Raw genomic sequence first — 13,828 nt, 5'->3', positions numbered from 1 at the left:
TTTTGCATAAACACTTCCACATCTGGGAATTTAATCCTACGAAAATCTATCCTACCCAACTACGGAAAGATAACTGGGGAAGGAGGCTGGCCTCGTAGGCACAGTATCTGTAAGGGGCTGGGGAGCAAATACCCTAGATGTCCATCACCAGGGGCTTGGCTCTGTCCATTCTGCGGGATTCCGTGTCACCGTTAGAAGGATGAAGTCTCCTGGTGCGTGCTGATTAGACAGCTGAGTGGGCTCGATCACAAGCCCCGGACGTGTACGTCCCCATTTACGTAATAAAAATGAACGTGGCTATGAGAGCATCTGCTTCATAGGATTGTCACAAGGACCGAGTGGGCTAACAGGTGCAGAGTGCTGAGGACAGGGCCCCTGTCGTCGGCCCGCACTACCAGATGCTATTGTCCTGTTGTTCTTGCTCTTACCTGTTTTGCTTCAGAAGAAGCTGGGACCGTGAACTTCAGAAGCACAGGAAAGGGTTACATTGCCCCCAATCCCACCATCATCGCTTTCTGTGCGCTTGCGCTCCTCATGAAAGGGCAGAGTATGGGGCACCTGGGCGGCTCTCTCGATTCAGTGTCTGCCTTGGTCTCCGGTCATGATCCTGGGGTCCTGAGATCAAGCCCCGCATCAGGCTCCTTGCTCAGCAGCGGGTCTGCTGCTCTCTTTCCTGCTCCCCTTGTTTGTGCTCTATCAAATGAAAAAATAAGTTTTTTTAATCTTTTTTTAAAAAAGGTGGGGGGACCAAATATGCCATCCCTCCTGTGATCCCACAGCTCTCAACAGACCCAGATGCCGCCTTCTCATTTTCGTTTGCCCGGGACCATCTGATTTTAAAACTAAAACATCTGTGTCCTGGACACCCAGCCAGGACGGTTGGCCACTCTCCATATCCCCCCGGTGGCCCAGGTGCTTTAGAAGGTACAAAGACATGCAGGCTGCTCACGTGTCACAGGAAAAAGACCTATAAATAGTGTATCAGAACGACTCAGCCTCAAAAAGGGAAATTCTGACGCTTGGTATGACATGGATTGTCATACCATTGACAAACACCCTAGGGTCCCACTTGCTCGAGGTTCCTGGAGTTTGACTCCTCTGTGAACTTGTTCACAGAGACGGGACGTAGAATGCTGGTTCCCAGGGGCTGGGGCTGGGAACCACGGGGACATGGGGAGCTCCTGTTTCCAGATGTCAGACATTCAGTTTCACAAGACGAAAAGCGTTCCGCAGATAGATGGTGGTGATGCTCGCAGAACAGTACGAATGTACTTCAGACGCCTGAGCTGTGCGCTCAAAAATGGTTAAGATGGCAAATTTGATGTTCTGTGTATTTTAACGCAATTTAAGATTGGAGAAAGGTACATCAGGTACTACAAATATTGTTGCACAGGGCAGAGCTAAAGTACTGTTTAAACTGAACGTACCTATGAAACAACTGTGCAGATGACACGCTGTGGGGAGAAGCTGGGGAAGTCAGTATGCCCTGTGCTCAGACGGACGGTGCCTTACTCCCACCCCTCCCGGTCCCGCGCCGTAGTCCTCCGTCCGCTGCCGCTCGCACACGTGTTTACCCCTCCCGTGGCCCATCCAGTGCATCCACAAGGGCTTGATCCAGGGCCCTGTGGGTTCTGCACAGACCCGAAGCCATTAAGCCCTTACTCCTGACATTCACAAAGATTCTTATGCTTCACTTTTGCCATAGCAGTGGTTGTGAGCACCTCTGCCAGATTCTTCCCGGTATCAGACAGAGGGGTTCTGGACTCTAGCCTGGCGGGCAGGAGGGACATAGAGCAGTTCAGCTTGTTCTGTGCGTACTTAGGTGGAGGCTGGGCTGGCCCCACCCCCTCCTCCGGCTGCCCCCACATGCCCCGCAGACCGGCACGGCTGCGACTGGGCTCCTGAGCACTAGAAGGACCTGAGAGCTGAACCATGCCACCCTCGTCCTGTGTGTCCTCATGCCCAGGGCCGTGACACATCTTAGACACACACGATGTTGAGGTGGTCCTCTGCGAGCCACCCTAATGCTGACACCAGCTGGGAGACCATGGACGAGTCCCTTCTCTGGGGCATTTCCCCAGCCACACTCGGCAAGGACATCCCCTGGGTCTTACACCCAGAAAGCTTTCCAAGTTCAAATCTGGTTGGGTCATTATACTCCTGTCTCCTGCTTGAAATGTCTTCAGCTTCTGATATTCAGGATGGTAATAATACCATGAACTAACAGCTAACATTTATCAAGGGCTTACTGTATGCCCGGTGCTACTGCCCAGGTCTTTGGTGCGTTACTTCATTGCATAATCCCAGCACCTGAGGCTTACCAAGATGAAAGTAACTGGCTGCAAGTCTGGGCTTTCAGGAACAGGCCTTGGGGAGAAGATGAAGAAGGAGGGAGGAAGAGAATTAACCGCCATACTCACACCTCACTACAAGCAGCGCTTCTTAAACTTTGAAGGGCACACGCACCCCAGGGAATCTCGTTAGAAAGCCGATTTTGACTCCATAGGTCTTGGGCGGAGCCAGAGGTGCTGCGTTTCTAATAGCAATGGGCTGTTGCTGCTCGTCCCAAGATCAGGCTCTGGGGAGGCCTCGGAGCACCTCTCCACAGGGGATGAAGCTCCTTCATTCATTCGTTCCCTCACGCATTCATTCACTCCCTCCCTCCGTTCCGGAAGCAGTCTAGTTGCGAAGGGCATGATGGGCTTTGACATTTGGAACCAGCTTGTGATCCTGGTTCTGCACTTGGCTAAGCAGTGGCTTCTCTGAGCCTCAGTCGCCCATCTGCAAAATGGGAATGAAACTCACATCTCAGAGTCTTGGTGAATATTGAAATGCAATAAAATGTGGCAAAAGTTGGCCCCAGGGTCTCGGGCACAGTGGGCATTTTGTAAATGGTCATGGTTCAAGAGCTGTTTTTACCGGTTCTTTTGTTGTTAGATTCCAACAGAGATTTTGACAGGGTTCCCATAAGTTTATTTATATGACAGCAACGTTTTTATTGAAATAAATCTCTTCCTTATCAAAATACATCATTTATTTTAACATTTACTTATTTACATACTTCCGCGAAGACATCCCAGTGGCTCTGAAGGCTGCCAGTGATGGGCCCAGAGTCACCATCCTGAATCTGAGGAATGGGTGTGGATGGGGAAACGTGTCTTCTAATGATTTCCACAAAAGGTGGAGATCATGAGCCGTGGGAGTCACTCTGCAAATGACACCACCAGAAAGGAGGGGTGAGAAATGGATTGGGTGGGGGGCGCTGGTATTGGGTAAAATGTCAGCAGATCACAAACTGTTAATTATCCAAGGAGAACTAAGTATTATGTAGGCTATTACAGACAGGCCTCCGAAAACAACAATAAGAAAACGTGGGCCCTGGCTGAATTGCACGTCCCCTTGAAGAAGGGCTGGGGAGATGGGTTTTAGCATGCCAATCAGGCGTTCTACTCTAAAGGAGGGGGAGGGGGCTGGGGGCCCCCAGGCAGGGGGACGAGAGGGAGACTCAGGGATCCCCTCGCCCCGCCAGTCCATCCAAACCAGGCACACAGTGCCTTGCTTTGAAGGGTAGCCTTCTCCCCAGGTCCGGGCCTGGAATCTGCAGCCCCCTCCCTGGGCGCCCCCTGCCCAAGATGTCATCTTTTGAGGCGATTTCATGTGGAAGCATCGCTAAGTAAATTCGCTAAATGCCTATTCATCCCTGTCAGATGGGGGCTCGGTGAAGCAGTAAATGTGAAAATGGCCCTAGCTCAGAGCCCTGGAAGGAGCTTTCTGGGGTTGCCAAGTGGAGCTGCGGCCGCTGACCCTGGGAGGCCTGAGGCTTTGCGCCCAGGGCCCGGGAGCCACCGCCTGGCCCCTCCAATCCTCCCCCTGAGGCCGCTGAGAGGCCCTATTTATTATTCCTGCTGCCAGGGACCCATTCAGAGGTTAACTTGTCCCCGTATTCATCAGGACGACAATAATGAACTGTCGCGGAGTGGTGAGGGGTTTGGTAAATAGGAACCGCTAAGACCTGGCAAGGGAGCAGGCCTCTTTATGGTTTGGAAAAAGACATCGTTTTCTTTCTTTCTTTCTTTCTTTCTTTCTTTTTTTTTTTTTTTTTTTTTTTTGTATGGACTGAGCTCGTTCCCACCTCTCCCAGCCACTTCAAGAGGGGCTCTGCCCACAGCTGCCAATAACTTGGTAGGAGGCTGGTGGGCTTTCCCTGGCAGCATGCGGGCACGGTTGTCCACACAGGAGACCCATCATTTTGCAGACACGTGGGGTTAGCCTTTTGTCTGCGCCCCTGGGATTCACCCCCTCTGCGCCCCCATGGGGCTTGGCTTGCTGCGTGTGTACCAGCTACACACTGGGGTGTGCCGGGTTTTCCCAGATGCTGCTGGAACGGCTGGCTGTGAGTCGGGGTTCATCTCACTGGCAGGATGGGTGCTCGTCATCACTGCCGCGTCTCTCAACCGCTCGGTGCCCCCTCTGCTGGAATTGGGAGTTGGTCAGCATGAGTCATCCAATCACAGAACAGGGGCTGGCGGTGGCGCCAGGAATTGCAGGGAAATGAAGGCAGTGTGCCCGGTGGGGGCCCGCTCAGACCCGATGGCGGGAGGCGAAAGGAGCTGAGCCCTTGGGTTTATTGCACACCTACTATATGCCCTTTCAGTGTGCCCAGTTATCCATACGCTGTATGTGCAGAGAGCCGGCTATCTGCTGGGTGGTCAGGGGAGTTCAGAGAAGGAGGTTATATTACTCACCCTTGGACACACAGCTGGGTCAGGAGTGGAGTTGGGATCTGTCTCCAGACCTTTCTGCTTCAAGAGCCCAGGCATTGCTCTAGAGGCACCCACCTGCCTCCCAGAGGTCTGGTGGCCCTCCGTTCTGTTCCCAGGGACGTTCTTCCTTTCCGTCACCTCCACCCTGTCTCCCACTTGGAAACAATGGTTAACCCTTTCCTTCTTAAGTAAAAATCCCAGAGCAGAGAGCCCCGATGGTAAAGGAGCTGTCACTTCAGCACTGTTTACCTGTTTGGGTTTATTCAGCAGAAGAGACAACTGCATTTCTGGCAGATGGAGACCCGTGTGACTGCCTTTTAAAATACTGTCACAGCTGTATGCACAAGCTGATTAGCTGTGACTACACTGCCTGTGCCGAGATTGATGGCGATAAATTTGGGATAACAATGCTGGGAACGACGTCATCTGTTTGGATCACACTTTGTATTTTTCAAAGCTCTCTCATTCAGTAGCCCAGTGGATATCAAGGACTTGGTATCATTCATCCAACAACCCTACTGTAGCTCCTACTGTGTGCCGGGGAGGAGCAAATCCCACTAGGTTCTGCCATCATGGAGCTAACATCATATTATAAGCCAATTTAACACTTAGTAATAGACACAGAAGGTTGTGATAAAGGTGAAGGTGGAGAAGGTAGATGTTACTTTAGGTTGGGTGGCCAGAAAAAGCCTCTCTGAAGAGGTGACATTTGGAAGGAGACCCGGATGACAACAGCAAGCCAGACCTGGAAAGAGAAAAGACTGAATTTCCCAGGCACAGCAGGTGCAAAGGCCCTGACGTTGTTAAGTAGCTGGCATTGCACCACACACTGATGACTTCACATTTGCCAAGCCCAGTGCTGGGCACTAGAGATTCTAAAACAGTTGGGGCACCGTGCTTACCCTCAGATATGGAACATGTAGGATACAAATACAGTAATAGTCCCTTTAAATGTAGTGCGGTAAGTCCATGGTCTCTGGAGGACTCTGACCTTCCTCTTGGTTTGTTTCCACAGGACAAATGACCAGCTGGTGGCATTTCTCTCCCGGTACCGAGATATGAATTTCCTGAAGTCACACGGCCGGGACAACGCAAGGTAGTACATCTTACTCCCCAACACACCCTTGTGTAAAATGGATATGAAAATCTGAGTGATTGTTTGGGGCTTCCTTCCTGGTTTGGTACAGCCGGAGGAAAGTAGATAGTGGGAGAAAGGCGTGGCTCAGGCGGCCCCTGCCCCTTTCACATAGGATGTGAGATAGTCTCCCGCAGTAGCCAAGGACAGGGGTAATAGTAAGTGCATCTCCTCGCGTGAAAGGCCTTTACACCTTTTTTTGGAGTACTTTCCTGAGTCCGTTATCTCATTACGGCCATCCTTCGAGGTAAATAGGGCAGCCATTGTTACTCTCTACTGTATTGGTGGGAAGACTAAGGCCTAGAGTTTAAGTGATGGCCTCAGTTCATTGGGTTGAAGATTCGCGGCCATCACTGGGCATCTAGTCATTCAGCCAATACCTGCCCTGTGCCACCACATGTCAGGCAGCCTTCTAGAGGTGAACAAGACAAAAAACCCCTTCTCGTAGAATTCACTTCTTAGGGAGAAGGAGTCTCTCGCCAGCATGGAGTTGAGCTCAACTATCCTGACTTCCTCTCTCTGTCTGTGCCAGTGGCTCACCCTTGCCGCCTAGGACATGGGCAGAGGTTCGAGGCACCAGAAGCCCCATCTGAATCCACTGCACCTCACTCACCTATGAGTGAAGCCGAACAGCTTTGAGCCACGTCTGTGTCTCTGGCTGGAAGTCAGCTAGAAGGGAGTCAGTCTCGAGCGCCCCCTGTAGGGCAGATCACAGGCTCAGTCTCCCCATCCCCAGGTTCATTAACAAAGCCCAGCCCAGGATCACTCTGGGAGTGAGGTTGGGAGGGAGGTTTCTTGCTAGCGTTGAACTCTGGCCATAACCTGCCAGCGTATGGGATAATTTGAGCGCATTCCTGTGTTTTGTTTGGGCCTCATGTTGGTTTTGTTTTGTTTTGCTTTGATTCCAGTGCTTCATTTAAAAGTGAATAGCCCCATGTAAAAATAGCCAAGATCTCCATGCAATCCAGATTTCAGTTCCTCTTAAAAGATCCTGGTGTCTGCTCACTCTGGGCCTGAGTTTTCCCACTGGGAGGCTCTCACCGGGTCATAGACAAAGCCTTTGTCCTCAGGGTCACTGCGGTCCTCACCTGTCCCCCTTGCCTACCTGGCCCCATCTGGCCTTCCGGTTTGCGATCTGTGCTTTGGGTCTTCTCTGCCAGGCCTGATGGAGGCGTACTTTGGCTGGCTTGGGAACGCTGTTCACCCAGTTACCCACAGCAGGCAGCAGCGGAGGGACAAGAAGCAAGCAGTGAGTTCCGTCTCCTGCGCTCTCCAGATGTAACCCTGAATCCTTCATTTTGTCATTTCCGAAATTCTTTGATTTCATCCAGCTGTTAGATTGCTCCTATCCTACTGACAGCCTGAATTTTTTTTTACATTTCGAAGGAACCCGACTTGAGGGTGCTCTCTAAATCAGCCCAGATGAGTATGTTCTACCAAGAAGGGTAGCGAGGCCTGGGTTAGACTCAAGAATTGTAGCCACTGGGCATTGCGTTCCTAATAAGTGCCCCGCTACACTGACCCTTTCTAGGGATCCAGTTTCATTCTTTTATCCATTCCGTGCAAAGTAAGAATTATTATCCCCATCTGTCAGGAGAAGAAAAGGGGTCTTTGGGAGTCTAAATGATCTTGCCAAAGTTACACAACTGGTAAGCGCCAGAATTTGAACCCAATTCTCTGGCCCCAGAGCCCAGGTGGAGCAAGTTGGAGCTGAAAAAGATTCCATGCAGGTGTTAGTTATCAAAACTGGCCCAGATGTCGGTGTCTAGGCCCATTCTGTAGGTGGAGAATGAAGACTCTTCTTCCCCGCCACGTAACCTCGTAATACGCGTTTGGTGCAAAGTCGCATTGTGAGAGAGGAGCCTGTTGTAATTTGATGGCCTTGGGTCTGAATTATGTCTGCCCTAGTATTATTATGCATCCTCGTCCGTATTTATTCTCTCTCTCCACTCTTTCCAAGCCCTGTGCTTGGGACTGGGGTTAGCACAGAGGATAAAGCTCATGGGCTTTGAGGTTGTACATCCTGGACTGGAGTCCTGCTCTGTCCTGTCCTAGCTGTATTGAATTAGGCAGGTGACTTAACCTCTCTGAGCCTGATCCCTTACCTGTATAATGGAAATATTACTAGACCTATGCCTTCGGGGTTGAGAGGATTCAGTGGATGCTGCATCTAAAGCATCCAGTACCTAATAAATGCCACATGATGATGGTGATGTCGGGTCATGATGAACAGAGGATGAAAATATTGCTGGTGGAAGAGATAAGCAGTTGGTGCTGGGGCCAGAGCCGAGCCTCTGGATGTGGGAGTACGTCCGGTCTAGTTGACATGCATGGGTGGTTGACAGGTACCCCACTGGCGCAGGACAAGGTGAAGGTTCAGGCTAGGATGTGGATCACACCTCCTCCTGACACCCAAGGCTCTCTGAACAGAAACGCTCACAAGTTCTGCTGCCCGTGAATGAGCCCTTGGCTGGTTTTCTCTCACTGAGATGAATGAAGGGCAGTAATTGAGTATTAATTTTGTAGTAAAATGAGCCATCATCTGCCCCCCTCTCCTCTCCATCAGCTGGGGCCTCACCTGCTGCGTGAGCCAGCCTAGCCACAGCGCATGCTCTGTCGTCCCCTCCCCAGGACACAGAGCTGGCCATGGCTTAGCTCCAGTCCCTGAGCGGGTGGTGTGTCACAAAGGACTCTGGGTGGCAGATAACCAAAACCCAGCTGAAACTAGGCTAAGCGAGTAAAGGACGTTAATGGAAGGAGGATGTTGGTGTCTGACTTCAGGTAGGGCTGAATCAAGCAGTTCAGATGACCCTCCCTCAAGTCCAGACTCTGTTAGTTCTTTCCCTTTCCTCTCCTTTTGTGGATTGTTTTTGGCTGTTTAATTATTTACTACTATTCCTGGAGAGGGTTAAAGAAAAAATAGACACATCTAATAGCCAAATAGTTCAATAGCAGGAATCTTCTTGTCTTTTAATTGGGATGTAATTAACCTAACATTGGATTAGCTCCAGGTGGAAGACATAACAATTCGTTATTTGTATATGTTGCAAAATAATCACTGTAAGTCTAGTTAACTGTCCATCACTGCACATGGTTCCAGTTTTTCCTTGTGATGAGAACGTCTCAGATCTATTCTCGTAGCTGCTTTCAAATACGTGATACAGTATTACTGACTGTATGTCATGTCCCCGGGACTTACTTATTTTACAACTGGACATTTGTACTTTGTGACAACCTCCTTACCTTCTTTTAGTTCTTGTTTCCTTTGTGTTGGTTTGATTTTTCTGGCTCCAGATGGTGACCCTTTGCAACTTACTAGCTTCGTTTTACAGATGAGGAAACAGAGAGGCTAAGTACTTGCTTAAGCCCACTCAGGGCAGGTCTGGGGCTCAAGGCTGGGGTGGGGAGGGTGTCCCCAGAGCCCAAGGCCATGACCCCTATATGATGCAGCCTGTCTGTGCTCTGGGCCTGCCTTCCTCCCGTACGCTGGGTGGCCTCGAGGCAGCCACTCTGCTATTCTGGGCTTCCATTTTCTCCCTTTGAAAACCAAAGGGGATGAACAAGACGGTCTCCAGAGGCCCTTCCCATTCTGATGCTCTCCACTCCCGGACCAGCCCTTGTAAAAGACATTGTGACAAAGGCAAAGAATTTGAAAGACCAAAGGATGTAGAGAGGCCAAAGCAAGCAGTGAGACACAAAATAGGCCACGGGGTGCCTCGGTTTTTAATTCCACGTGTTTCCTAATAGCAGTGCTGACCTTCTGTCCCCATCTCCAGCCCTTGGCAGCCAATTTGGATTCCCAGCTCCAGCTGCGAAGAGATGGCATAAAGGCAAACTAATATTTTAATAGCTGCCAAAGTGGTCCTGACTGTTCCTGTAATTAAATGAAGGGGAGTGTTGTGTTCACTGTTTCTCCTTGCTTTCCTCCAAAAAATAAAGTAACCAGATACAGGGAAAGACAGGCAGTTCGGTTCATGTTTTCCCAGCGAGCCCCTGCAGGGCAAGCAGAAGCAGGTGCTCTAAAGTCCGCCGTGAACCTCAGTGGGCAGGTCCTAGCAGATGCCCCCCCCAGAACTCCTGGATTCTGCTCAAGGGGCACGTGAGATGTTCCCCAAATGTCTGCAGCCTGGGGCTGGGGCAGCCCCTGACAGGGGACAGAAAGGGAAAATCCTTTCCATCAGCCAGAATAGGATTTCCTCCTGGGTCCATCTGAGCTCCCCGTCTGATCTGAGGTCCCCAGGACCCCCCTGCTGAGACCAGGGACGCAGTTCAGTGCCGGGCTAAGTACTTGCCTGCTCGAAACTTGACACCTGTGTTGAAATGCCACCTCTGTCACCGTGTGTAGACCATCAGACTCCCGCAGTGGCTTTGCCTCTCTGTGCCTCCGTTTGCTCATCTTTGTATCATCTGATCAGGGAGGTCCGGATGGTGGAGGACTGAGGAGCCTCCCTGACCCCGGGAAGGCCCGGAGCCAGGCACTGTCCACTGTGGTGTCTCATGCCAGCCTCACTCGGAAGGTGCTGTCCATCTCAGAGATGAGGACAACTGAAGCTTGGAGGGTTGTTTTCGAGGGCTCAAGCTTCCATGGCTGGTGGGCAGCAGGGCTGGGATTGGAACCTGGCTTTCAAGACCTGGGTTGTTTCTATCGTGCCGTGATTCATGAGCACCTCTGAGAGGACCTGCAGTTTTAGGCCCTTGGTGGGGCTCTGACTTGAAGCATAAGCGCTGTTTCAGTGATCAGGGAGGGAAGAGCAGGTCCTTTCCCTGCCTCGCCGTGTCAGTGCATCCCAGCATGTGTTCACGGTCCACCAGTGGTACGCGAGATGGTTTCAGGTAGTTCTTCATGGGCTTCCAGGGAAAGTTAGGCATTGATCGTAAGTATATCAACAAACGTTTATATAATTGATTGCGTGATTTCATAGCCATTGTGCTTAGAATAAGACTGAGTTTAAAAAGAAATAGTTGAAGCTATTTAAAGCTGATTTAGATTAAAATATTGGGGCATCTGGGTGGCTCAGTGGGTTAAAGCCTCTGCCCTCAGCTCAGGTCATGATCCCAGGGTCCTGGGATCGAGCCCCGCATCGGGCTCTGCTCAGCAGGGAGCCTGCTTCCCCCCACTCTCTCTCTCTCTGCCTGCCTCTCTGCCTACTTGTGATCTCTGTCTGTCAAATAAATAAAATCTTAAAAAAAAAAAAAAACATATTAAGAGAGCTTTCCCTGGCACAGGTAAGAATCCAGGCTTGGACTCTCAGCACGTGACCTTGACTGGGTCACATCAATCACCTGTATGCCTGTTTCCTCATCTACAAAATGGGAATGACGCTACTAAGACGAGCCTCACCAGAATCAGTTAGAATTAAATGGGTTGGCTATAGGGATAAACTCTTGGAACAGTTGCGCGTATTGCAGTTGGTGAGGACCATGGTCGCAGTAATGATGGAGACAGGTCTTAAAAATGAATACAAATGATTAACATTTCGAAGCACTTTCTAGGATCCTTACAGAAACAATTAGCATTTGAAATGTATGATTGTACTGACCCCTAGGTCAGAAACGACATCAGCCAGTTTCTCGCTCTTGTCGGGTCTGTGCCCCACCTGCTCTAAGCAGCACCCCCACCATTAGGCACCTGAATGGCAGCTAAGCAGCCTCAGCGTCTCCTTCTTTCTGACATTAAACTAATCTTCAGACCCAAATGTCCCTCGATGTATAAACAGGCAACTGTTTAGCCAAAAGTTGGCAGATCCGTGGAGAGCCTGGCCAGGAACCTCCTGCAAGCAAATCTGCTCTCAGGAGGCCCTTTGGTGCCAACTTGCTTATCAAGAGATGGGCTCTCTCCCCAGCTGTCTTGTAACACTGTGATTGATGAGAGGAGATAATTAATATCTCATTTCCCATGGGAAAAGCAGACTGCTTTTCCCTTTCACTTTTCTTCAACCCAACCAGTGAGTTTATCACTGTTTGCATGTTCACTTTATTTAATCCAATTAAAGAAGCGGTGTCAAAATAAAGCTTAGCATCGCACCAGCACCCACACAAAGCCCAGGACGCATCTCCTTTCTTGGCCTCCACATGGGTTTTGAGGTCAGCTTGGGAACTTTCCTTTTTCCAAAACAATACACATCCGAAGTAGACAAAAGACTAGAAGAAAAGTGTGTTGATGGTGTCATCTCGGAGAGGTAGAGTTTGATTTTTTTATGTTTTTCTTTGCTTTTTCTGTTCCAAGTGTTCTGTGAAGGAAACATGCATTACATTTATAAACTGAACCAGAGGCAATAAATATTGTTTGTGTGAAAAATTGTGGCACACAAGCTAGCCCTCGGTGGACCCTTAGATTTGTGGGAGTACAAGCTGATTGGGGACCCTAACCACCATGAAGACCATGGGCCACCAAGTCTGGTCAGGGTCCCAGGATTTAGGCTCCTGACTCTACTTCTCTTCTCAGGGTTCTTTTTTCCCCCACCCTTGGAGGTCAAACCGGGGCCCGCTTTTTTCACATAAGGCAGAAGTAAGAGTCACATGGGAAGGGTTTGTTTCCTGGGGGCCAGGGACCGTCCTAAATGCCTTACAGAGTTGACTTCTCTCAGGTCTCAAAACCAGCCCATGGTGTAAATGTGGTCCTATCAGGCCCATTTTCCAGATGGGGACACTGAGGCAAGGTAGGTTAAACAACACCCGGCTCACAAATGGGGAAGCAGACCAGAACCCGGGAGGTCTGGCCCTGGCGTCTTCACTCCTGGTCACTCTGCCCCACTCATTCCCTCAGCATGTCCACTGCGGAGCTTCCGGCCATGTCCAGGTAGACGATGTGTTCCCTCCAGCAATGAGGTCAGAGTCAGCCCGTGGCTGGCCCTGCTGGAGCGTGTGGGCAGAGCTGACTGTGTCCCTGCAGCTCTCACTCCAGCCTCCCTGGCATCTTTCCATTCACTGGGCTCTTGCACACGCTCTCCCTGTCCCTTAGAAAGCTCTTCCCCACAGCTCCTCAGATGACCAGTTCTCATCCTTCACATGGAGCGTAAATGCCGCCTCCTCCGTGAAGCCTTCCCCAACAGTCTTCAGTTGTGACGTCCCTGACTCTCTGTTCTGTCCCTGCCCTCTGAGTTTTCCTGTAGAGCACTGATCGCAAACACCTAATTTGATGTTAGTGTGTTTTGTGGTTCTTGGTGTCTACTTGCTTCGTCAGTAGAGCAGGATGATAGCTGGGGGGGCTGAGAGTGTGGGGTCCGGAGCCTGTTGGCTTAGCTAAGAATCACACACCCTTACCCAGCCCAACCAGCTGCCTGGCTTTGGGGAAATTACGTAGTGTCTCCGTTCCTTATTTTGTAAAATGAACCCTCATAGGGTTGTGGTAAAGACTGAGCGGGAGAAAATGTATTCAGTGTGAAGAACAGAGTTTAGAAAGTAGCAAGCACTCAGTAAACAGTAGGTGTTATTCTGTCTGTATTTTCTCTCTCTCCCTGGAAGAGGGATGATGTTCATCTTACTCACCACCATGTTCTCCACACACAGACTGAGCGTGTCCAAGATGCTGTCTAGAGCTCCTGAATGAGTGAATGGCCTGAGCCCCCTTGTTGTTCCAGATGTGACTCCAGCCCAGGTCAGGAAGGGGCAACAACCCACCCTGGACCTGAGAGAAAATGGCCAGCAGGGCTCCTGGGGAGCTGCCAGGCTGGGTCCCAGTGAGCCAGATCCTTGCTGCCTCATGGCAGGGGAAGATGATGTATTAATGCTGCTTGGACAGAATGAGAAAGGTGGACATGACACTTGTCACCTCTACCCCCACAACCATGGACATTGGTTACTAAAATAATCTGAGGATGGGGTGCCCCACCCCAAGTAAAAAGAAATGAATCTTCAAAATTTTGGGAGATGAAATTCATTGTGAGGCTTTGGGCTTCTGTCCTTGGTGCTGAAGAATCGTGGCTTTTCA

At 50.4% G+C, this 13,828-nt stretch overlaps 1 protein-coding gene across 2 annotated transcripts in view; it reads left to right on the top strand.

Annotated features, from left to right (window-relative positions):
* The window catches only part of XYLT1 (xylosyltransferase 1), a 292,830-nt gene that overhangs the window by 251,152 nt on the left and 27,850 nt on the right, over positions 1 to 13,828 (top strand). For both annotated transcript variants that reach the window (XM_032327697.1, XM_032327699.1), the window contains one exon: positions 5,779 to 5,859. In XM_032327697.1, coding sequence (XP_032183588.1) covers positions 5,779 to 5,859 — 81 coding nt within the window. The remainder of the gene's footprint in view (positions 1 to 5,778; positions 5,860 to 13,828) is intronic.

The sequence above is a fragment of the Mustela erminea genome, chromosome 20, assembly GCF_009829155.1.
Source record: "Mustela erminea isolate mMusErm1 chromosome 20, mMusErm1.Pri, whole genome shotgun sequence".
Lineage (NCBI taxonomy): Eukaryota > Metazoa > Chordata > Mammalia > Carnivora > Mustelidae > Mustela > Mustela erminea.
The sequence above is the reverse complement of the archived record's forward strand: the minus strand, read 5'-3'. Positions and strand labels throughout refer to the sequence as shown.